The 26661-nt window shown below is 38.5% G+C and overlaps 1 protein-coding gene across 6 annotated transcripts in view; it reads right to left on the bottom strand.

Annotated features, from left to right (window-relative positions):
* The window catches only part of LPP (LIM domain containing preferred translocation partner in lipoma), a 721973-nt gene that overhangs the window by 337876 nt on the left and 357436 nt on the right, over window positions 1-26661 (bottom strand). For all 6 annotated transcript variants that reach the window (XM_063620511.1, XM_063620512.1, XM_063620510.1 and 3 more), the window contains one exon: window positions 14800-14922. In XM_063620511.1, coding sequence (XP_063476581.1) covers window positions 14800-14922 — 123 coding nt within the window. The remainder of the gene's footprint in view (window positions 1-14799; window positions 14923-26661) is intronic.

Genomic DNA, 26661 nt, shown 5'->3' with positions numbered 1-26661 from the left:
CTTCAGCTGCCATTACTTTTAGAAAAATATTGACCTTAGACTGCTGACTGCCTTCCTCAGTTCCTAGATACGGGTTTTCATTCTGCTTTCTCAAGCTACACGAGAGTCGGATTCTTCTTGCAAATACTCCCTATACTCCAAACAACTTCTGTGATCATCCAGCTAGATTTCTTCCTTTTCCCATTCAGTAAGCACCCTCCATGCGCTTCTTTCTTACCACATATACTTAAGTACTATAACTGTTAGATTGCATTTTTCCCCAATAGATTGTAAGCTTATTCAGGGTGGAGGCCACTCCCAATGCCATCTGTATATTCTAGGCAAATTATTCAATACAGAGCCTTTTAAAATAAATTTTTTAGTTAAGATATGATTCACATACCATAAAAATGCCCTTTAAAAATGCACAATTTAGTGATTCTTAGTATATTCAAAGAATTGTGCAGCAAATTCCAGAATACTTTAATCACATTTCCAAAAGAAATCCTGTACCCATTAGTAGCCACTCTGTATTGTCCCCTCCCCCTGGCCACTGGCAACCACCAATCTTTCTGGGTCTCTGGATTTGCCCATTTATATAAATGGAATCATAAACTGTGGTTGCTTGTGTCTGGTTTCTTTTGTATAGCATAATGTTTCCCAGGTTCGTCCATATCGTAGCACGTTTCAGAGCTTCGTTCCTTTTTATGGCTGACTAATATTCAATTGTATGGATACACCACATTTTGTTTATCCATTCACCAACTGATAGATAATTGGTTGTTCCCACTTTTAGGCTGTTACGAATCATGTTGCTATGAACATCTCTATACAGGTCTTTGTGTGGTCATATATTTTAATTCCCTTGGATACATAAATAGGAATATAATTGCTTGGTCATGTGATAACTATGACCAATTTTGAAGAATTGACAGACTGCTTCCAAAAGGGCTATGCCATTTTACAACCCACCAGCAATGTATGATGTTTTCAGTTTCTCTACCACATTGCCAACACATGTTGTCTTTTTTTATTATAGCCACCTTAGTGAGCATGAAGTGATATCTCATTGTGGTTTTGACTTGCATTTCCTTGATCACTAAATATGTCCAGCATCTTTTCCTAGGCATATTATCCATTCGTATATTCTTGGGGAGATGTTCATTCAGATACTTTGTTTCTTACTTAGTTGGGTTGTCTTTTTCTTAATGAGTTGTAAGAATCTTAATATATTCCAGATATAAGCCCCTTAACAGATATATGATTTGCAAATTCCATGGATTGTTTGTTCACTTTCTTGATGGTGTCATTTGAAGCACAAATTTGGTTAATTCTGATGAAGTCCAACTCATCTATTTTTTCTTTAGTTGTTTGTGCTTTGACGTCATGTTTAAGAAACCACTGACTAACCCAATTTCATGAATCTCACTTCTATATTTTCTTCTACAAGTTGTATAGTTTTATCCTTTACATTTGTGTCTTACGATATGAGGTAGGGAGTCCAGCTTTACTCTTTGTAGATATCTGGTTGTTCTGGCATCATTTGTTGAGAAAACTATTTTTTCCCTGTTTGAATGTCTCAACACCCTGTTGAAAATCAATTGTCCATAAGCATAATGGTTTATTTCTGGACTCTCAATTCTACTCTATTGATCTTTATGTATATCTTAGGCCAATATCACACTGCTTTATTTCTGTCATTTGAAAGAAAGTTTTGAAACTAGGAAGTGTGTGTCGGAAACTTCCTCATCTTTTTCAAGATGATTTTGGCAATTCTGGGTCTCTTCAACATCCGTGAATTTAAGGATGTTTGTCACTTCTTACAAAGAAGCCAGCTTAGATTCTGATGGGGATTGCTTTTCATCTATCGATCAAATTGAGGGGTATCCCACTTAACAATATTACATCTTGCAACTAGTCAACAGAAGATGTCTTTCCATGGATTTAGGGCTTCTTTAATATCTTTGAACAAATCGACAGAGACTTTGTATTCAATTAGTAATCAGTGAATAAAGGAATAAATGAGTGAATAAGCCAAAAACATAAATAAAAAGGAGCATCCAGATGGCTCTTGGAAATACATACACAATGGCCACTGTCTTGAATCCCATCTCACTTCTCAAAAAGCCACTGTTAATTAGTCACAGCTTTCAAAATACTGATTTCAGCCCCTTTTTACATAACTTTTGTCATAAAATCTATTGTTTCTTTTTCTTTCGCCCATGTGATACGATCAATAATGCTAGAAAGGCAATGGCCCTGAAAGATACATCTTTATCCACCCTTCCTTCAGAAGGCACTCAAGGAAACATGTGCTAGTACAGCTGCAAACAGACCACTCTGATTTTCCTATCTTTCCTTCCTTCCTGGTTGGGAGATCTCATTCACAAATGACTGTGGGTCAACAAAGTTAAACATCATAATTTTAGCTATGCTAGACTAGATGATGGGAGAAAAAGCTCTAAAATTAATATTACATAGAATATTAAGTCATCCAGGATGCTGTTCATAAAAATTGTTTCCTGGCTTGGACTGCCTTGGTAAGCATCAAATTAACAAAAGTTGGCCATTTGGGAAATAAAACATAACTCTGTGTTGGCTGGGTGATGGAGACAGCCAAGAAGAAGATTCCTGAATGGTAAAGAAGCTTAGCACCTCTAGCAGTATCTAAGAAGTAACATTTTTCAGCATTTTCATATAAGCAGTACAACATCCAGATGAAATTAGAAAGAGTTCAAGACATTTCACAAACGATTTACTTTATGGGTTCATATATCTGACTACACAGGCTTCAAGCTTTATTGTTTCTTCAACTCGTTTCTTAAAAGGAACAAGTAAATATTATATCTTTTTAACCCACTTTAAATCTTATATTTTATTTACACCAGCAGAATATGCTACTTTAATGGACCCATTGTTTACCATCAATATAAGCAAAGAATCCATTTAAAATTCAATACTCTCTTTTTAAAATTGTCTGAAGTTTAGATATATTTTTAAGATGTTTATAGGCAAATATATGTGTATGGACACAAAGTTTATTTCCATTTAAAAAGCATGACTTAGATTTAGACAATTAATTAGTTTTGAAATGCTTTATAATTGGCATATATTTATCACATTCCAAATACTGGGTCAAGAGGTATCAGAAATAAATTGATAAAGGGAGGAGGAGGTGAATCTTAGAGGCTTCTTTTAATGAAGCAGAGCTTCCTGGCAGTAAACACAAAAAATTCATGTAATATGGCCAGGCAGGTGCAGTGGCTCACGCCTGTAATCCCAGCACTTTGGGAGGCCGAGGCGGGCAGATCACCTGAGGTTGGGAGTTCGAGGCCACCCTGACCAACATGGAGAAAACCTGTCTCTACTAAAAACACAAAAATTAGCCAGGCGTGGTGGCACATGCCTGTAATCCCAGCTACTCAGGAGGCTGAGGTGGGAGAATTGCTTGAACCCGGGAGGCAGAGGTTGCGGTGAGCTGAGATCATGCCATTGCACTCCAGCCTGGGCAACAAGAGCGAAACTCCGTATCAAAAAAAAAAAAAGAAAATTCATGTAATAATTATACAGGTGTTTTTGTTGATCTTGTTGTTTTCTGAAAAAAAGAAGCATATATCAGCACATTAGCTAAGTAACTTCTTTCCTGTCACTGAATATAAGGAATTTATCATATTGGTCTTTATTTAGGAAATAGTAACATAATGGTCCTCTGTTTTCTTCAGTTCTGTGGAGAATATAGAAAAAGACTTGATATTTCTTTCTCATGTTGTCTCAACAGTAACAGAATGGATATAATATTGAATTATACCCCATGATAACATCATCTTCTTAACAAAATACATTGTCATCAAGTGATATAAGGCAATATAAAAGTATAGCTGAAAATTTTAGATGAATCATTGGTTACCGTTAGGTTGCTCTTATAAAAAAATATCCACTTTGGCCTCACTTATTTTTCTTAATGCAAATACCTGTTCTTTATTTTAAAAAAATCACAAAGCAGCTATAACTTTGTCATGCACTAACTCTATATCTATTACTGATTGGCTTTTCTAGCATATTTCTAGAATGGAAATGTAAAGATTTGAAGATAATATTTATTTATTCAGCAAAAATAAATTTGTATGCCTCTCATGTGCCAGAAAACAAATGATAACCTTGCCTCAGGGACTTCACAGTCTGGTACTCATCACAATTATTTCTTTGTTATCCAAACTGAAGTCATTTTATACCTTTCTACTGTTCCTATAAGGTATACTCCGTTACGTAAAGCTTTCAAAAGTTTTACTTTACATTGAAATATTTGTGACTCAATACAATGAAACATAATTCAATCCCCTTCTGTAGTCTGGAACCTCAACATGACCCCATAACTTAGGTGCATATTGGGGTGTGAGTGCAGGACCCAAAGCAGAGAGACCAAAATGCGCAAATGGTTCTGTCCGCCTTTGTAAATGAAAACTGTAACTGCTGGCTCAACAGCAATACGTGCTCACTTTGTGTATTTCATTTCACAGTTCCAGCTTACAGATTCATAAGGAAATATGTATGTTCAAATTATGCAACATAAACTATAGTTTTGTCTTTATAGTTAATATATCCACTGAAAGGCAGTGTTTACTGGTAATTTTTCCATCGTGTGAAAAGAACCTTAGCAGTTACATTCCAATGTGGTATTTTGTGTGGAGGGCAAACCAGTTACTCAGCATGAAAAACTGTGATATGTAGGATGAGTTATTAACCACCTCCAACCTTCTGTCTAGAGATCATCCTTATTATCACTATACTCCAGTTTGGCTATAAAGTATATAAAGAAGTACATGTCAAAATGGACAAAACAATGACTACAGATTATCTGAGACACGGCTTTTTCTCTTAAAACACAACAATCCTACATATTTGCCGTGGTTATATCTAGTCATCTTGAGTTAAAAAAAATAGCTAGACTTGTGTTTTCTTGTTTATTTGCTTTTTAAATCAAAAAAGAAAAGAAAAGAACTATGGGTTTTCATACTAACACTACTACCAAAATAGATATTTAAACAGTGGGAGAGGAAGAAGGAAATAGAGAAACCAGTCCTAACAAGAACACTCTTTAATTTTGCAAATGTGATGTGTGCTTCTGCATAGACATAGGACTAATTATTTCCACTAAGATACTGTTGTAAAATAGAGAAACTCAACAGGCAGCTTTGTTCGTTTCTTTTTAAACCGATGCTGGATTGAGTGATTCGGTGTAATGTAACATAATCATCTTGGAGCCAAGGACTCATCAAGGTCAAACAAACAAATCACAGTTAGAGGCTACCACAAGGGCCATGGCTAGAGAACCACAGAAGACAATCCCTTCCCACGCTTTAGCTGAATGAACACCCCATGGCACTCAGCGGCTATCTGCTCAGCTGCCCTCCCCTATCCCCACTAGGAGCTAAGATACATTCAGAGCCAGCTCTTACACTGGGACAAGTGAAATGAATATTTTTGTGCAAAAGCTTTGTAGAGGTGCAATGCAAGGTAGATTTTTAGGCTAAATTTCCACTTTGAAAATGTTACATGGCACTCAAAATTTATTTAAAGCTAATGTTGATTATGCTCATTACATATGACACAAACACATCATCTTCTAAAAAAATGATGAGGTATAAATGTTATTGAAATGCAATTATATACCATCTAAAAATTAATTGCCTGTCATAAAAGTCATGGCATGCAACTCTGAGTCAGCTAACCACTCCTCCACCCCCAAATCATTGTTATTTAACTGTTGAAGTTTTCTGGCGGGTACAGGCTAATTCACACAACACAGATCCTCTAAGTAAAACACGGGCATTGTGAAGAATAAGATCCCTTTCTCTTTTAAAATGGTGTTTTGCACATTTTATTTTACTGTATTCCACTTAACATCATACACCAGAGGTTTCTACAAGATTTCAACTTTTACCATAGCTCTCAAAGAAAGTCATTAGTAAGCAGACAATGCCAATAATAGACAAATCCATTTCTCAGCAAATCATGAAAAGCTCCTAAATTTTTCCTAAGAGAATATAGGAGGAGGAAGATGCCACTATCCACACCTATTTTCTTTTTCAACAGAGTATTTATTACCCAGTTCCTATCTCAAGTCCCAAGCAGCCTTGCCAGAAACAGCAAAGTCTCTAGTCTGCAGGGACAGTCTATGTCTCATCACACAGTATCAGCATGTTGTAGCTTTCATCTCCCAGAAGCCTACATGTTTGGCTTGCATTGAATAATATGAAATATTAAACATTTTATTACTAATTAATCTCCCCTGCAGCTCCTCACGGCGTTTGCAAGCTAGAACACAGAACACATGAAAAGGGAAGATCCAGGGCACCATAAGACTCCACCCTGATTACACTGCACCCAAGCCCTCAGACCACATGAATTCTTATAGAAAGCTCTAAATACAACACACATATACCTGAAATAATTTCTCAGGTTGCCTCATATATTATTGCTCTATGAAAGGAACCCAGTGTGGGAGTGCTGGGACTGCAGCTAACAATGTGTCCATATGACCACACAGCATTTCAGTACTCAGTTTCCAAATAGACTAAGAAGTTAGAATAGTTTTTAAAGTGAGGAATTAAATATATCGTTTATAGGATGAACAGCATTCAGAAAGGACCAGCCCTCAACCTTCAAAGGCCTGGAGTTTTAAAACAAACTCCAGACACAAGCTAACAATCCCAAAATGAAATGGGAATGACTGTGTGACCTGTTGCTTTTAGCCAACATCTTATTTCTTGTAGCTTTAGCATACTATTCTATCTCTTGAAAAGGGGGAATGGAGTGTAGTTACCCTGCCCATTTTTGAAATAACAAAAAGGAAGCACAAACTGGTAATGTGGACAGGTTCACACAAATGGAGCTCCTTTCAGAGAGGGGACCTCAGGGAATCAAGAAGCCGATGCTCTTCCTGTTGGCAAACTTGGAGACGAGGCTATCAAACTACGCCCCACCCTATTCTTATTTTCAAAATATCTCCAAATTTTTCATATTAGTTGAAGAAGAAAAGCTCACCTCTTTTCTCTATGCTACTCACAGAACACTTCACTTCTATCGATTGATTGATTGATACTGATTGAGACAGAGTTTTTCTCTGTTGCCCAGGCTGGAGTGCAGTGGCACGATCTTGGCTCACTGCACCCTCTGTCTCCCGGGTTCAAGCAATTCTCCTGCCTCAGCCTCTCGAGTTGCTGGGATTACAGGCGCATGCCACCACCCCCAGCTAAGTTTTGTTTGTTTGTTTTTAGTAGAGCTGGGTTTTCGCCCTGTTTACCAGGCTGGTCTTGAACTCCTGACCTCAAGCAATCCACCCACCTCAGCCTCCCAAAGTGCTGGGATTCCAGGTGTGAGCTACCACGCCTGGCCGGAACACTTCACTTCTGGCACTAAATGTGACGGTTTTTTCATACATCAACCAATTCTCTGATATCAGATGGGTGGCTTACGACTCAATTCAGTTCTGACACAATCTACCTGGAGTTACTACTGCAGATCCCACAGGTTAAGAGTTCAAGTCCCACAAGACTGTTTCCACTTCATATGTCAATCACAAGCTGCGGTGGTGGGGCAGAGTAGGGGTGGTCACCAGTTACCCAGACTTCTGTCTGATTTGACTACAAATCGGGATTTGCCATTATCCCCTTCCCAAGTTTGATAATATGCTAGAATTGCTCATGAAACTCACAGAAATGCTTACTTACATTTACTAGTTTATTATAGAGGATATGATAAAGGACAAAGATGGACAGGCAGATGATGAAGTGCACAGGGCTAGATCCAAAAGGGTCCTGGGTATAGGAGCTTCTGTTACCATAGAGTTGGTGTATGCCACCCTCCTGGCATAAAGATGTGCTCAACAACCTGAAACCTCTCTGTACTTCAGGGATTTTTATACAGACTTCAAAACATTCAAAACATAGGCATGATTTGTTACTCATTCAATCTCTAGCCCCTTTCTCATCCCCAGAGGATGAGAGGTGGAGATTAAAGTTCCAAGCTTTGAATCATTGCTTGGTCATTCTGGTGACCAGCCAAAATCCAGGAGCCCACCAAGAGTTGCCTCATCAAAACAATAGATATTTCCATCACTCAGGAAATTCCACATAATTCAGTAGTTCTGAGTTGGGAACCAAGGTCAATAACAAAATAATGTTAGAACAAAAGATGCTACCAGCACCCCTATCACCTAGGAAATTATAAGGATTTACAAACACTGATTGAGAAACTGGAGGAGAAAAATAGATTTATATATTATTTCTTATTATTTCACAGTATCACACTAGTCTAAATGAGGATAGTGAAAGCCCATTTAATCAATTCAAAAGCAACTTGATTCAAAAATTACTAAATCTCCAGCTACCATGAAATATTAATGTGAGATAATTTATTTGAAAAGTATTCCAAGTCACTTAGTCATCAGCTCCAATCCTACCAAACTTACTTGGGGAAAAAAAGACAGCCCTGTACTAGAAACTAGAAGATGAATACTGTACCCTAACTCTGATAAAAGAAGGAAAACAAAAATCATAAGTTCATGACTGATCTCTTGTCTTCTAAGAAATAGACAGAATTTCGTTCCAACCCCTGCATAGCTTCTAGAGGCTAAGCTGTACTTATACTAATAAATCATGCCTACCTAATGGGTTGGGTTTAGATATATACTAGCTTAAAGACGTTACAACGTCATAAGTTTTCTGTTTACCTTTGAAGTACGTCTTTGATATGCCTAACTCTTTGTTATGTGTTTGAGACATATTTTAAAGAAGGTGCCATAAAAGAAAGACTTTTTGGAATAAACCAATTGTGATACTAAAGGAAGCCAAACTCTCCCCTGGTTGTTATCATCAAGCTGGGCCTTTGTGTCATGGTTTGGGGAAAGTACAAAGAATCACTGAAACTGTCTCTAAATGAGCCTCCTTGAGCGTGTTCTTTCCCTCTCTGGGCAAAAGCTTTCAATTTATAAAGTAAGAGTTTGGCTAAGTGACCTGGAAGGCCCACTAAAGCTCTGATATTCTATGATCACATTTTGTCTGCAATTCACTCCGGGATCACCTCTGAACTTTTCACATCAGTTCTTCTAAAACTACTTCCTGACAAACACATTTAAAATGTTTAGAAATTTTAGTTTCAAACACTAATGCAGTTTGATTGCATAAATCCATGCAGTGTCATGGAGGATTTTTTTATAAAGTAGATGTAAGCTAAAGTCATTACCCCAAAATCACTGCAGCCAGTTAACACTGTTGCTATCCCCCCGTAAATTTCTCTAACTATAAAAGCCCTTGGGCATCAAAAGGGCTACTTAGGTACTACTAAGTAAGTTTGAGTTTTTCAGCAGTAATCCCATTTACACTTTATATACCCTATTCGACAAACTTATTCTTCAAATAATATTCACTTTCCACATTCCTTGACTTTCCTACCCTTATTATTCTTGCACCTTGAATCCCATGCCCTTCCTGTAACACTTTAAGCCAAGTTAGCTCAAATACTGTCTGCTCTATGCCGTCCTCTCTGACACTGAAAGGTATAAGGTACAATGTTGGTATTCCTGTGTTTTATCTCCCAATAATTTTGACACATGGTGATTTACTTGACAGTTAAAGTAGCACATCGAAGCCTTTCTTCTGTGTCCCTTTGGGTTACTTATGGGCTTACCTCTTCTGTAAGATTAAAAATCACTCTAAAGGAAAGACCTGTTGATACTAACCTTTAAATCTCCAATGATTGATCCAGAGAAGGATGTCATCAAATGTTAAGTGAATGAATCAATGAATATGTGGAATTAAGCCAAATTTCCAAAATCAATATAGGGATTAGTAAGTGAACAGAAGTCAGAAAATCTGGGAGTGGAAAATATTCCCTAGAATAAAAGGAAGAGAATGCTTTAGCAAACCCTATTTTCAAGGGCTCAGACATTTTTCAGACTTGGTATGAGAATGGAGCTCCTTGGAATCTCTTACTATATAAACATTCCACATATATATCATTTTCCCTAGACCATGAGTCAAAGCAGCCTTCCAAAGATGATGGACATGGATTCAAAAAAGCTTACAACACATGTTTGACTAATGAGAAATCACAGACCTACTAGCATATTTCAAGTAGTCAGGTGATTCTATAGGTTTTGAAATTTGCTTTGAACAAAAATAGAAACATCAACGTTGGGCATTAACGGTCTACGTTTCTAGGACTTTCCAAGTACCTTTTAATTATAACACATCACAGTCGACTACAGACATCATCTTCTCTTGGCACATACGTTTAATATTTTAAGTGTGTGATTATTGTTCTCACAGCCTATAATTATGTTAACCAATAAATATTAACACATCTAATTCAGTCCCACCAGAGGGAAGACAATTCAAAAAGATGAGATATATCTCCCAATTAACTCTTGCTTTGTTAAATCATAGTAATAGAAAAAAATTAGAATGGATCATCCTTTAATTTCTGAATGGAACAGGCACATCGAAAGTGTATTTTACCATAATTATGAGCTTATTCTACTTAATGGCCATTAGAATTAAAATTTTTAACCTTCTGAATTTTTTTTTTTAAATGGGAAAGCCACATTCAAGGGACAGTGTCACTCAGATGACTGATGCCAGCTTTTATCGATGGTAAAATCATTATGAAAATGAAGACAAAACCTGACACCCTCAATCTGGTGTTTAGAACTTAAAATCAAGCACAAGCCAAAATTCAAAGTCCGGTTGTGCTCACGCAGTGCTCAAACATATGGCCAAGGAGAAACCATTAATCTTCTCGGTGAGTCTTAGTATAATCATCCCTGAAAGAAGCACATCACGCACATCTCAGAACTGAGATATCTATATCTCACTCAAGTGAGAATATATGTGAAAGTGCTTCACAATCAGTACTGTCCAAATATCAGTGATGATGAATTTGTGTGCTCAGAAAGATTCCTCAAACAAAACGTAGCTGCAGAATAAGCCTATTAAAATGCAATGGTTTATGAGAGGCATGTATAGACACAGCCTTCAAGAATGAAGGTTGTATTAAACAATAGACCTCAAAGCATGATCTCCTCAGTGTCTATTAGGTTATAAGGATTTAGGGGAGGAAAAAAAAGATTTAAATGAAAACTCCGTTTAAAAAAAAAAGCAGGGGGGAGGGGGGGGGCATGGTGGCTCATGCCTGTAATCCCAGCACTTTGGGAGGCCAAGGTGGGTCAGTCACGAGGTCAGGAGATTGAGACCATCCTTGCCAACATAGTGAAACCCCGTTTCTACTAAAAATACAAAAAATTAGCCGAGCATGGTGGCACCCACCTGTAAGTTTGGCTAAATGGCCTGGAAGGCCCACTAAAGCTCTGATACTCTATGCTCACATTTTATCTGCAATTCACTATAGGAATATGTCTGAACTTTTCACATTTGTTATTCTAAAACTACTCCCTGACAAACACATTTAAAATGTTTAGAAATTTTAGTTTCAAATATTAATCTAGTTTAATTGCATAAATCCATGCAGTGTCATGGAGGATTTTTTATAAAGTAGATGTAAGCTAAAGTCATTACCCCAAATTTACTGCAGCCAGAAACACTGTTGCTATCCTCCCCAAATTCGGGAGGCTGAGGCAGGAGAATGGCTTGAACCCAGGAGGCGGAGGCTGCAGTGAGCCGAGATCGCGCCACTGCACTCCAGCCTGGGCAATAGAGTGAAAACCCATTACAAAAAAAAAAAAAAGGAAAGGGAGCACAAAAAAGCATTTGGGCATGATACTGCTGAGTCCAGTGCCAAAGTCAGTGGCCTTCCTGTCTTCAGATATGAGATGAGATTTGGGGCATTTGCTTGGGTGAAATCAAAAAAATTGCTGAACATCAAGCAATGGTCAGAAAGTATGAAGAGTGGTTTGCTGGAAAGCATTTTTCTGACCTGGGTTCATTTCCTGCATCATTCTAGAGTTGGTCTTATTTCCTATGTTCCTTTTTCAGAATGAATTTTAGATTTCCCAGATTGAGAACCTTCAAATAATCCCATTATCTACAAAAGACAGATTAAAATCATAATCTGGCATTTAAACGTGTCTACATGCTGTCTGTAGGAAACTACCAGATTTATATTCTCTCTCTCTTTTTTTTTTTTTTTGAGATGGAGTCTCCCTCTGTCCCCAGGCTGGAGTACAGTGGCGCAATCTTGGCTCACTGAAACCTCCGCCTCCCGGGTTCAAACGATTCTCCTGCCTCAGCCTCCCGAATGGCTGGGACTACAGGCGGGCGCCACCATGCACAGCTATTTTTTGTATTTTTAGTAGAGATGGGATTTCACCATGTTGGCCAGGCTGGTCCCAGACCTATATTCTACTACAAGCCTTCGAAGGCTTCATCTGCAGCCATCTGGTTGCTTACAGATCTCTAAATGCAGCCTTGGTGCTTTCAGCCCTGTGGCTCAGGCTATTTCCTGCTGCTGTCTCGAACAATACAATTCCACTCACCCATCCAGATGAAAATGCAAGTCTTTTGATAAGAATTATCAGACTGTGTCACCTTCAAAAGAATATATCACTATCTTCTTTAAGCTCCTGCAGTATAGGCCATAGCGTCACGTATAACATTACAGGCTATTAGAAGATTACAACGAGTCCTATTTCTCTTCCTCTCAACTACCCACTTTTCTGCCTCATCAGTTCCCCTAAAAGACCACAGTGCCTTCTACAGATGAGGAGTTCAGTACACATTTACAGGGACAAAGTACATTTTTACTGCTCACAGGATGGATAGAGCCAAGAGCAGGATCAGTGAGGAAGAGCTAAGTGGTAGCATATTTTGCCATGAATCCCCACATGGCTGATAATTCCACTATATGTTCAGAAAAGGTACAGGGAATGTATCTAAAGAACACAGCAGCTAGGCACAGTGGCTCACGCCTATAATCCCAGTACTTTGGGAGGCCAAGGCGGGCAGATCGCTTGAGGTCAGGAGTTCCAGACAAGCCTGGCCAACATGGTGAAACTCCATCTCTACTAAAATACAAAAATTAGCTGGGCGTGGTGGCGGGCACCTGGAATCCCAGCTACTCGAGAGGCTGAGGCAGGAGAATTGCTTGAACTCAGGAGGTGGAGGTTTCAGTGAGCTGAGATTGCACCACTGCATTCCAGCCTCGGCAACAGAGAGAGACTCCATCTCACAAAAGAAAAAAAAAGAAGAAGAAGAAAGTGCTGCCACCTTATGAGCAGTTAAGTATTGAAATAACTGACAGCAGAGAAACAAGACTGGTTCTTAATTTAAGAAAGGAACCATTGTAAATACAGAAGCTGCCATTCAAGAATTGGAGTGAGACTCAGAGGCTGTATGCACTCTCACTTAGTCAAGCAAATGTCACGCAACAGTCGAACAGCACAGCGACAATACTGCTTGTCCAGCGTTTGCAGCTGCAGTTCTGATGTCTGTCTTCTGAGGAACTGGAAGCCCTGAAACAGATTTGCCACAACCCTTTCAAGACTTCAGAGAGGCAGGGAATGATCACTAGCAGTGGAGGATCAGCTTCGGGAATGCAGATATTAAGTGAAGATGCAGAAAAATAGCCAAGCTCCAAAGTAGGCAAAAATAAAAAAATAAAAAAGCAAAGAAAAACTAACAAGGCACCATTTGCACTTACAAAACACAGATTAATTGCAACCATCAAATTCTAGTGAACTTGAGGAGAAACTGATATACTCAAACTGGTAGTACGAGTATAGACTATTCACAACCTTAGGAAAGAAAAGTAAATAAAGTGGTCACATTCATCAGTGTGGCAACCCTACTCCTAGAAATCTGAGGCCAGAAAATAACCCCAAAGAAAATATACACAAATATGTCCCTTGTAGCATTATTTATAACAATGACAAAAATAATGAAAACCACCTTAATATCCAACAAAAGTAATTTTTTTGCAAAAGACATAGCCCTTCACCCTAACCTTGCATAGCCAAGCTAAGTCATATTTGTGAAAACTATAACAACATGTAACAAAATATCCATATAGACAAAGCTGTAAGAAGAGCAAGGCAACGGAATAAGAGATTTACTTTTTTATATAACATTTTAGTATGATGTTGTGTTATTTTTAAAGAAAGTACTCAGAGTCAATTTAAGAAATTTCTGCCAGTTGACTAACACATGTTGATATTAAATAAAAAGGCAACTTAAATCATTGACTCTAAGAAGATCAAGAAAGAATAAAAGGGCCGGGCGTGGTGGCTCAGGCCTGTCATCTCAGCACTTTGGGAGGCTGAGGCAGGCGGATCATGAGGTCAGGAGTTCGAGACCAGCCTGACCAACATGGGGAAACCCGGGCTCTACTAAAAATACAAAAATTAGCCAGGTGTGGTGGCAGGCGCCTGTAATCCCAGCTACTTGGGAGGCTGAGGCAGGAGAATTGCTTGAACCCGGGAGGTGGAGGTTGCAGAAAGAAAAGAAAAGAAAAGAAAAGAAAAGAAAAGAAAAGAAAAGAAAAGAAAAAAGAAAGGAAGGAAGGAAGGAAGGAAGGAAGGAAGGAAAGAAAGAAAGAAAGAAAGAAAGAAAGAAAGAAAGAAAGAAAGAAAGAAAGAAAGAAAGAAAGAAGGAGAGAGAGAGGGAGGGAGGGAGGGAGGGAGGGAGGAAGGAAGGAGGGAGGGAAGGAAGGAAGCAAGGAAAGAAGGAAGGAAGGAAGGAAGGAAGGAAGGAAGGAAGGAAGGAAGGAAGGAAGGAAGGAAAAAAGAGCTCTCAGATGCAGCATGTTCTTTCTGATGAGAGTAGAATATCTGGGAATGGCTGTGTGGAGACAACTGTGGGCTGCACTAACCTGTGGAGGCCGAGGCTTATAGGGGGAGCTGCACTCAAGGTCAGCCAAGATGCTGGTCAAGGAGTCAATCTCAGCGTCCAGGCTGGAGCGCCTCTCCTCAAGTGTCTTGCCTCCAGGATTTCCCTGTTGGAAGCAACGCAGACATGTTCATAAAGGAAATTTCCACGGATATCATTATAAGTTCAAATTTCTGAAGTTATAATGTGGCTTTGTCCAAGTTTTTCTGCACCTCTTTTTTTTTTTAATTAAGCTTTCATAAAATCTCAGTGAGGTAGGCTGAAATAGAATTATCACTTTGTGACAGATATGAAAACTGAAAAATAAAAGAGGATTTTTCTCAGGTCACACACTTATTTAGCAGTTTTGTCGTTGTCGTTGTTTAAAATAAGTATACAAGTAAAGGAAAATAAATGTCTCCATTCCTGCACTTAAAGAACAGAACCAGCTGAAGAGAGCTCACGAGCTCTTGGTGTTTAGACACCACTGCCTAGAATAATATTTATTGAAGTAGCAAGGAGCAGGGAAGGAACACTGACATTCCAGAAAGAGGAATCAGCACTTGAAGACACTGGAGCATGAGAGTGCTTGGAAGTCTCAGGTCCAGGGGTATTAGGTATGCACGTGTGCAAGAGATGGCAAGACCCAAGGGATGCACCTAGAACATGAAGTGGAAAGAGACCCCTTAGTGTTCTGCCAAGGGGCTGCAGAGGAAGAATGTGGCAGTGAGCACGGACAGTGAAGTCAGTATCTCTGGATTTCGTATGTCAGAGCCTCATATTACCTGCAGTCAGAATCAACAGGAGAGTAGACGGCAATAACATCGACACAGGGTGTTTCCAGGAATTATGATCAGGTTTGGGAAAAAGAAGCAAAGAATCTGTCTAGAGTTAAAAGCAAGGACGTATAAAATGAGATGACCCTAGTATTTGGAGGCAGGGTGAAGTAAAAAAATAACCTTTTGAAGTGACAATTTAATGATGATCATATATGAGTATGGAAGAAGCTCTTAAAACTTCATTAAGAGACCAAAGTGTATTTTCAGCAAGATTCAATGGCAATACAATAGTGGAAAGTTACAATAATCTAATCAATTCTACTGGACTTGTCTAAGGACATAAAATATCAAGAGAGTATCTAGTGTCTGCAAGAGTTTAGAAAAAGCATTAACCAACCAAGAAACTACAATATCTTCAGTAAGAACAAGTAGGGTGCCATGACAGGGTAGCACTAAATCTTATAACCCTTGAAGTCAATCTGTCATTTTAGTGAATGAATATGTTGAAGCAGGTGTAAAGGGTAATGGCCTGTGAAGACCACTAGTTCCATATGCCCTAATAGCTTACTCACCAAACCACCTTACCTGAGTCTTGGAGCTTATTTAACTTTCTGTGTAAAAGAAACATAATGGGGTCTGGTGTTTTGGTCATTCTTTTGTGAATTTAGTCAGCTTGAGTTAATCCTTCCTGGGCCTGATCTCTCTCAAGCACAGTAACATCAACTGTCTATGAAGTTGTGGCCCAGGTCCTTGGAACCAAACCTACCTCAAGAGGCAGTTGGCTTCCTTGTTTGTGAGCCCTCTTTAAACACGGATTTCAGGACGGGCGCGGTGGCTCATGCCTGTAATCCCAGCAGGTTGTGAGGCTGAGGCGGGTGGATTATCTGAGGCCAGGAGTTCAAGAGCAGCCTGGCCAACATGCTGAAACTCGTCTCTACTAAAAATACAAAAATTAGCTGGGCGTGGTGGCAGGCCCCTCTAATCCCAGATACATGGGAGGTTGAGGCAGGAGAATCGCTTGAGCCCTAGAGGCGGAGGTTGCAGTGAGCCAAGATCGTACCACTGCACTCTAGCCTACATGACAGGGCGAGACTCTGTCTCAAACGTATATATATATATACACACACACACATATACGTGTATATACGTGTATATTTATGTATATATACGTATATGCATATATACGTATATATATGTATATATGTATACATATATACGTATATATATGCATATATACGTATATATATATACACACACACACGTACACACACACATACACAGACACACACACACATATATATCGTTCACATTATCACATTATCTAAAACAGCCACCTTATGATTTTCTCCTTCTGGATGTATTATTATGACCCCTCTATATCACGTCATGTTATTCCCCTACGCTTTTAAATTTACTTTTTAATAATATCTACCACCATGTGTATTTTTCTGTTTATTTTCAGTCTCTCCCCTGGAACATATAAGCTTCATGAGAAGCTTTGTCTGTTTTGTTCCTGTTTCCTTGGACTCTCGTTCAAGACCTAGCCCAAATATGTGTTCAGTAAGTATTTTTGAATAAATAAATCAATGAATAATGACAGACTGTGACACAGGCAGCAACCTTTCTCATAGCACTATCTTTTGGGTAAACACAGTTAGAAGTACAACAGTAAGCAGTGGATACTCTAGAATTTGATATAAAAAGGGAACCAAAGAGGTTCAGTGTCCATCTGTGTATGCACACACATGCTCACACTGGTAAGTATGTGTATATCACCAAGCTGGATGGCCCAGATTTGAAGGCTAGCCTTGTGAAATTGAGAGATTTTCTTCAACTCTCTTGTCATAGCCAAAAATAGAAAAAGAGTGACATGACAGGTTGGTTGAAATTTAGACTTTTCTGAGTCTGAATTTCCAGTCTGATTAAACTGTTTAAGACCAGCAGGTCTGTATACCGGAAACAGATGTTTTCAAGGTGCTAATCCCTCTATCAGAGGAGATTTCATGTTTATCTCAAAGGGCAGTAATAACTATGAAACAGTGTGGCATTATTAAGAAAAATTCCATTTAACATTTAAAATTCATGTGAACATTCTGGGTAATGGGGGTCCTGGTACAAGGAAAGGCAGGACATTATTGTTATGGAACGCAACTAAAAACTGAGTAAAGTTGATCCTCTTGTGCGCAGATATAAAATATTACAGTAGACATAAATTTGGTAAGTGTATTTCCACATACTCTTAGATAGTCCAATATATTGGCAAAGGTGGTAGAGTGGTGTCTGCTTAAATCTTTCCCTGGGCCATAGTTTTCTCATCTATAAAATGAAGAGAATATCACATGTTCTACCTAAGCCAGGGTAATGTTATAAGATTTAGATAAGAAAATGGATGGGAAAATACTTTGTAAGTTGTAAAGTGCTATAATTATGACGATTTTCCTAAATAGCATTAATTATAGCAACCAGTAACTATAAATTAATATGAATAATACAGCTATTGTTAATTATTCTTCTTCTTGAGGGAAGCATCATTCATTAAGTGTTCCCTTGGGGTATTAGTAAAGAGACAGGATTTAATCAGGTCTTCTACATCTGTACTTTACTGAAGCAGAAAGTACATCAACTGCTTATGCCTGAAGTCACTGCAATATCTAATCACTGAGACTCAACAAGTCACAGAATTACCCTGAACTATACAATAAAACAAATAATTATGATACGCAACCAGTCTGTGCTTGTAAGACATCAATTAGTTTCCAGCGTCCTTATTCTCCCTACCCTCTAAGTTCAGACTGCTCTCTATTTTCAGTTTCTCAAATTAGGTTGATGCAATTTATCACAAGTACCAGTCTAATGCTGTGTGATTTTGCACAAAAACTGGATAACAGGGGAGCGTGGGGTGGCAGGGGGGGAGGATTGTGCAAATACTATAGTAGCTTTACTCCTACATTTCAATCCCATTATGAATTAGAATAGGCCTTTTTTTCACTCTTGAGTCTCAATTTTATATCTCAGTTCAAATAACTGTTGTCCTGCCCAAGTCTTGCCACGAATCTGTAGATATTCATTTACCTTTCGATTTAGGGGATCTTGCTACTCTCAATCCCTTATAGTAGATACTAGGATCCAAAGTCCTATAACCAAGCAACAGAATCCTATAGACTTACCAACATGTCTTCTTCCTAACTCCCTATTCTTGTAGCTGTGCTAGTTACCTGACTGGTAAATGACTTTCCCAATGCCAGCAACAAGGAAGATTCTCCTGACTAATGCTTTTTCTAGCTACCACCACAAACTTTTCTAAAGTAGTTAATGTAATTATAACAATCCCCACACTCTTTAGCCATCACTAGAGAGATTTCAAAGATCACATCGTCTTAGTCTGTGTTCTGCCAAGAAAAACAATGCCTGTGAGAAAAGCTCGCATGTAGGCCATTTATTTTGGGAATCAATTCCAAGAAACAGTACTGAGGGACTAGAAAGAGTTAAGCAGAGAAGGAAGGAGATATGCTTTGGCTGTGTCTCCACCCAAATTTCATCTTGAATTGTAGCTCTCATGATCCCCATGTGTTGTGGGCAGGACCCTGTGGGAGATAATTGAATCATGGGGGCATTTTCTCCCATACTGTTCTCCTGGTTGTGAATAAGTCTCACAAGTCTCAGAAGTTAAACGCACGCACAGAAGGCCTGGCACAGAAAGTAAGTGAAAGGTGTTGCAGTTGAAGCCAAGTGCTACCAGGTCACACCCGCGCAGAGCTGATCGCTGTAGCAGCTGCTGGTACACGAAGGTGGGAGGGGAAGATGCGAGGTGGGGCACCAAAGGTGTCTAGTGACAGCGTCCCTTTACCAAGGACCACAAACATCCCATGAATAAACCATTCGAACATGTTATTTTTATATTTATTTTTATGCATTATCTAAATACATATGTGATAAAAAGCTCACCAAACCACAGTTGGGACTCATTATGACTTGACAAATCATAGTAAGTGCTGCCAGCAGGATTATAGGATGATGATTCCCCCACTGTAAGTACATAAAGACAGTCCAATAAACAAGAGCCCAGAACCAAAATGTACAGCGTGTGAATGAAATAAACTTAGGCCATTATCAAGAGTCTGATTTTGAATGGGTCATATTTTAGGCCAACTATCACTAACCCACTAACTACAGGTGATAGATGAGGCGTATCAGCAATTGGTTATGAAAGAGCATTCATTTGTATTTATTTACTTTTTCATTCTTTATATCCAAAAAATTTAAATTCACAGAGAAGTTGAACAACTATTAAAATAAACTCCACTCACCCATCCTTCACCCAGATTCATCAGTGGCCACCATTTCATCACACTAGCTTTCTGTCTACATAAATTAGATTTGCTGTTGCAATTGAACCATCTGTAAGATGTTGCAAAACCACCCCCCGACATCCCCCATACGCACCTCAGTTTGCATCTCCTAAGAATTTCTAATTTTACCAAAACCATTATCACACTGGAGAAATTTAACATAGAAACAGTATTGTCTAATATCACCCATACTCACATTTCACTAGTGGTGCCAGTAGTGTTCCTTTATCTACTGTTAATTTCCACCCCAAATCCAAAGATAACATCATAAAATGATATACCTTTTTATTCTCTTTTAATTTAGAACAGGCTCCTAGCTGATTTTTGATTTTTATAAAGCCAACTTTTAAAATAATTCTGGTCAGGTGTCTTATAAAAAGTCCACCAATCTGATTTTTCTTGATGATTGGATTCAGATTAAATAAGTTAGGCAGGAATATCACATGCATGACGCCACATCCTTTCTGCTGCATCCCATCAGGAAACTCATGGTGTCAGTTTGGCCCATGTTTGGTGATGCCGAGTTTGATGACTCGATTAAGGTAGTGTCTACCAGATTTCACCATTTTAAGCATGACTGCATCATTTTTAAATTAAAAATAATCTGTGAGGTGATACTTTGGGGCACTGTGAGTATTCTACTCGTCAAAAACCTTTCACCCACCCAGTAGTTTTAGTGTCCATAGATGATCTTTGCCTGAACTAATTATGGCCTTAATGATAGTGAAATGGGATGAAAATAAACATATCTTGCCTAATATGTTAATGATTTATTTGTTCAGTATTCATTTCAGTTTCAAGGTAGGGGAGCAGGACTAACTGAAAAGTCCTGTGCTATGAAAAAAAAATCAGAAACTTAATCATCAAGTAAAAACTGTTACATACGAAAATCTTATCCAGGATATTAAGGGAAACAAAAGGCCAAGGGGAATGGCCTATTTAATTAAGAAACAGTCTCCACACTTGGATGTTTATATATTAGAATTAGATCCAATGCCCAGCATCATACTCAAAACATACATGACCATGAACTAATCTTCAACAACCTTCAGAATCTCTGAGGTAGACAACCATACTGACACATTACAGTTCGTGAGTTCAAAAAGCTGGAATTTGAATGTGACTGCTCAATTACAGACCTGAGAAAGTAACCACATAATCCTATTTTTTCAATTGTGCTTCACAGAGCTCAAGGAATGTCTTACCACTGATCCCATATGGAAAACAAAGGGGTTCCCAGACCCTACCCAAGCTTGAGCTTCCTTTTGTGATTAATTAGAAAAGCTCTCCCTGATAACTTAGGAATATAAAACTATCTTAATTTAGTAAAACCTAAGAGGCTAATAATACAAAAATTACATTGTGTTTAAATACAACTTTTCTTTTCAATGGTAGTTTCATTTAAATTTAATGATACAACAGGAATTTCACTGTACTTTTTTTCTATTATGGTCAGTAATGTTTATTACTCTCTTCTTTCTAATATCAGTGGGGAAAAATGGTGATAACTAAAGGAATTTTGAAAGTGTGTGTTTTTTAAGTAACAAAACACACTATGTTTGTTAGTCTGTTTTGCATTGCTATAATGCAAAACCTGAAGCTGGGTAATTTATAAAGAAAAGAGGTTTATTTGGCTCATGGTTCCGCAGGCTGTACAGGAAGCATGGAGCTGGCATCTGCTTCTGGTGAGGGCCTCAGAAAGCATTTATTCATGGAGGAAGGTAATGGGAGGCTGAGTGTCATAAGGTGAGAGAGAGTGGAAGAGAGAGCGAGGAGGGGTGCCATAACTCTTTTAAACAATCAGCTGTCCTATGAACTAACAGAGAATTCGCTCTGTATGACCAGTACCATGGGGAGTTCACTGATACACTTTTGCTCTGTGTCCCTATCCAAATCTCATCTTAAATTGTACTCCCATCAAGGCGGAGATAATTTGAATCATGGGGGCAGTTTCCCCCATATCGTTCTCGTGGTAGTGAATAAGTTTCACGAGATCTGATGGTTTTATCAGGGGTTTCTGCTTTTGCATCGTACTCATTTTCTCTTACCACCACCATTTAAGAAGTGCCCTTCACCTCCTACCGTGATTCTGAGGCCTCCCCAGCCATGTGGAACTATAAGTCCAATTAAACCTCTTTTTCTTCCCAGATTCGGGTATGTCTTTATTAGCAGTGTGAAAACAGACTCATACAGGCACCAAGCCATTCATGAGGGACCTAAACACCTCCCACTAGGCCACATCTCAATATTGGGGATTAAATTTCAACATGAGATTTGGAGGGGAGAAATATCCAAACTATTTCTATCTAGTTTCTCTTGAAAGTGTAATCGTTTTGTTGTAAGTTAGATCGATCTTGTATCCATCATCTGTCTTTGATGAAATTGGGGACACAATCAATATTTATTTGTCTGTAATCATTTGTATTAAGTAATTTCCTCAAAGCATCCCTAATAAAAAAGAATACTGGTGAAAGCTCTGGAGTCAGGCTGTAATACCTGGATCTCCCAATTGCTGGCTTTGTGACCTTCAACAATTCACCTGAGCTCTCTGGGTCCCTCATGCAGTTGTAAAAATTAAATAGGTTCAAGCATGTCAAGTGATATTCACATAATAAGCATTCAATAAATGCTAGTTATTTAATTGTTACTTTGACAATAGACTCAAAATAAATGCTTCTGTTAATAGTCAGGCAATTGAGTATGTGACTTTAAAAAGTACTTCGATCAAAAGTAAAACTAAGTTACTGAGAGGCTTCACTAGATGGGGCTTCTATGCATCTGAATATGTGTATGGGTGCCAGGAATTAACTATAAAGAACACAATCCTAGATCAGTGTTTTTCAAACATTAGCCTATATGGAGCCACCTGGAGGACTTATTAAACCTTAGATTACCAGGCTGTACTTGCCACAGTTTCTTATCTGTACATCTTGGGTGAGGCCCAAGAACTTACGTTTCTACTAAGTTTGTAGGTGCTAGTGACGGCGCTGGTATGAGGATGTTCTCAACATCTCCAGTGATGGTGCTGGTCTGAGTCATTCTCAAAGTGAGGTGTTCTCACTTTGAGAACGACTTTTCTAAGTGGATTTCTAACACAATGAACATTTAAGTGTGTGGGGCAGGGGGGAGTAAGGGTGGGTACTGAGTGAATTTATGGTTTATTTTCCTTAAAAACAACCTATATTATGTCATATATATGGTTAATGATGCCATGAAAATACCAATAGACACTCCAAATAATGGCTAAGAGGTAAGGCATTTGGATAAAAATAAAAATGAAGACAGTACATTTCTACTTAATATAATCTCTCATGCTATATAGTAATATGAGCACCCTCACCAAATGGATCCTGGTAATGTTCAGTGGAGACAGGCCGTATTCAGTAGTGAGAATTGCAGAAAATATGATCTATTTTATCTAATAGAAATGTCATTTTATGGAATGAGATACAAACTGTTGTAAGTTAGGGAAAAAATGAATGCATTCCTATTGGGATGTGTATCCTCTTTCCCGCTCATTCCGTTGAAGTGTTTACCTTTCCAAAAACCTTACTTATCTATCTCCCCAAATGTACCCTCTCCAGGGGAGGAGGACTTACAAATAACCCACTAACTTGATAACTGACTCCTCTTTGTCTAATTTTCCATGACACCAATGTTCATAGGATAACCCTCATGATGGATTTGCACGGATGGCTTTTCTCCCTTGCTGCTCTAGAAAATAGTTTATGCTAAGTAGTATGCAGTGTAAAAAAGCCACGATACCCAACCTTGAGGAGTTTATATATATTCTACTGAAAAATATCACTTGCACTTTTGCCTAGAGATATCAAATTCACTATGTTCTTTGATACTCTTTGTAAAACTATGTGGAAGAGACACAAATTTGAAAACAAAAACAGTCCCCTTCCCTAAAATCCTTCTTATCTAATGGCTAACAGAAATACAATTCAACTTTTCTAATATGCAAAACCAGGCCTAAACTCAAGTCTTATTAATATCTGAGAAGGACATCTTCTCCACATGTTAAAGGCAGCGGGAAAAGTTGTCGCAAAAGCTGTCTTGGGAGCAAACACTAGAGCATTCATAAGAGGGAATACATTTTTATAATCTGAAGTGGAATACTGGCTTGACAACTGAGAACACAGCACTAAATAAACAAGAAATAAGGTAACAACAGAAGACAAGAGTTTTTCATGATAAAGTACAAAAACATTATATTAGGCCATTTTTGCATCACTATAAAACAATAGCTGAGGCTGAGTAATTTAGAAAGAAAAGAGGTTTAATTGGCCCATGACTATGCAGGCTGTTTAAGAAGCATGGTGTCAATATCCAGTAGGTTTCTGACGAGAGCCTCAGGAAGCTTATAATCATGAACGAAGGCAACAGGGAGCTACCAGGTCATATGGCAAGAGGAGGAACAAGGCTTGGGGAGAGGTACCACACTCTCTAAACAACCAGATCTCGCGTGAACCCGGAGGAAGAACTCACTCATCACCAAGGGGATGGCACTAAGCCACCATAAGAGATTCACCTCTGTGATCGAATATCCCCCATTAGGCCCCACTTCCAACACTGGAGATCACATTCTGACATGATTTTGAGGGAAAAAACATCCAAGCCGTATCAAACGTCAACATAGAACATAAACGCTAGGCTTGATAAATGCTTGAATTTTTTTCCTCACAATTTGTATTATTTCATCCTTTTCAGCCCTAACACACTCACCCAGCGTTAGCAATGTTTGGCCAACCCAAATCTCCTTTAAAGGAAATGGTCCTGCCCCCATCCTTTGTTGCCAAAACAGCCATGTTTTCAACCATGTGACTCCATTTCAGAGAACACTGAGGTCCACAGAACCAAGGGTCCGTAAATAGGCTGGTGAACCTAACTTTTGGACAGTGACAAGATTAGATGGGCAAATAAATCTCCTTCTCTTGTGCATTTGGACTGAAAAACATTTAACAAAACTGCTGCCAGGCATGGTGGCTCATGCATGTAATCCCAACACTTTGGGAGGCTGAGGCAGGAGGATCACCTGAGGTCAGGAGTTCAAGACTGGCCTGACCAACATGGTGAAACGCCATCTCTACTAAAAATACAAAATTTAGCGAGGTGTGGTGGTAGGCAACTGTAATCCCAGCTACTTGAGAGGCTGGAGGCAGAAGAATTGTTTGAACCCAGGAGGTAGAGGTTGCAGTGAGCCAAGATCGTACCACTGTACTCCAGCCTGGACAACAAGAGTGAAACTCAAAAAATAAAAAAATAAAAAAAATAAAAATAAAAATTGCCACAGGGATGAGCTATGGCTAGGATCAACCAAAAAGATGACGTACATGGTTAATTATTAACCATATTATTAACATACATACATACATACATACATACATACAATTAATCCAAACATACAACAGGAGGTAGGAAGTCTATCATTGGGTAGAGGAAAACAATGAACATGTGAACACTAGAGAAGCAGAGGAATGGAGAGGGAGGAGAGGAAAAGAGGAAGGGAGAGAGGGAAAAAAAGCAATGAGAAGAAAAAAAGATGGCAAGAGCTCAGCCACAGATCTGCCCTGACCCTGAGTGAGCTTCCTGATATCAGATCTCATTCAGATCAATCCTTAAGATAAACTCCATTATTCAGTGCTACTCCAGGGGGCCTCTGTTTAACACAATCAGCCCTACTGAAGCAGCCTAAACAAGACCAAGTCCCGCTGATACTATCAAGCAGTCTCTTTGACTTTCTGAAACTCAACTTTTACCTCTACGAAAATGAGGGTATGCACCTTCCAGGTCCTTTTCTATTTTTTTAACCTCTAATACCGCATAGATCTATAATGACATTTCACAACTTGCCTGTCACTATCTTTGCCGCTCAAAAGCAATCAGACTAAACCCGTAAGAGTTAGGCCAACTCCGAGTTTAAGCCAGCTCTTTTACAAGTAAGGGCAGGGTCATGGTTAAAGTGATCTGAACTTGGGTATACACAAGTAGCCTCATTGTTCACTGTTCTATTCAAATAAGAAAGCAAAACTAAATATGCAACAAAAATCCTTCACTTTTCACAAAATTTACCTACTCGTTGAATGATTTCTACTGAATTCCAATCCTTATAAAATAAAAATAATATAAATAATATATTTTTAAAGTAACCCCCTACAATTAAAATAAAGGTCAATTTGCATAGATAATAAGGAACAATACATATATTATCTATTCAGCAATAAAACAAGAACTCTAAGAATAACCACAATAAGATGAATTATTTGACAGTAAAATAGATATTTGGCACCCCCTTTTTAAGCAGCAGAGCCCCTGGTAAAATGAAATCAGACACGGAAACCCATTGTATGAAATATATACAGACAGAACTGCTTTATCCCCCATCTCTTTTAGTAATATTTCCTGAAGCAATTCTAAGAAATTAATAGTTTAAAAACCATGCTATAGATTACCTAGGCAAGCTGTGCCATCCTAGAGCATCACCTTACCAGTTAGTCCACACACACAGTTTAGCAAATGCTAAATGAACTGTGTTTTCTGAACTCTGTGTTTGTGCATAAAAGGGAAATACACTTATTTGAATTTTCTATATTGAAACACCTATAAAGATATCCATAAGATCATCTAGGATCGTGGATATTTTTCCAGGAATCCTTTGCATGACAAAATAACGTGAAATAATAAAATTGGTAGACAAATGTTTTTAGAGATAGGGGAGAAAAGGTTTACTTT

Source organism: Symphalangus syndactylus, chromosome 17, assembly GCF_028878055.3.
Source record: "Symphalangus syndactylus isolate Jambi chromosome 17, NHGRI_mSymSyn1-v2.1_pri, whole genome shotgun sequence".
Taxonomy (NCBI): Eukaryota; Metazoa; Chordata; class Mammalia; order Primates; family Hylobatidae; genus Symphalangus; species Symphalangus syndactylus.
Note: the sequence above shows the minus strand (reverse complement) of the source record. Positions and strands in the feature narration are given on the sequence as shown.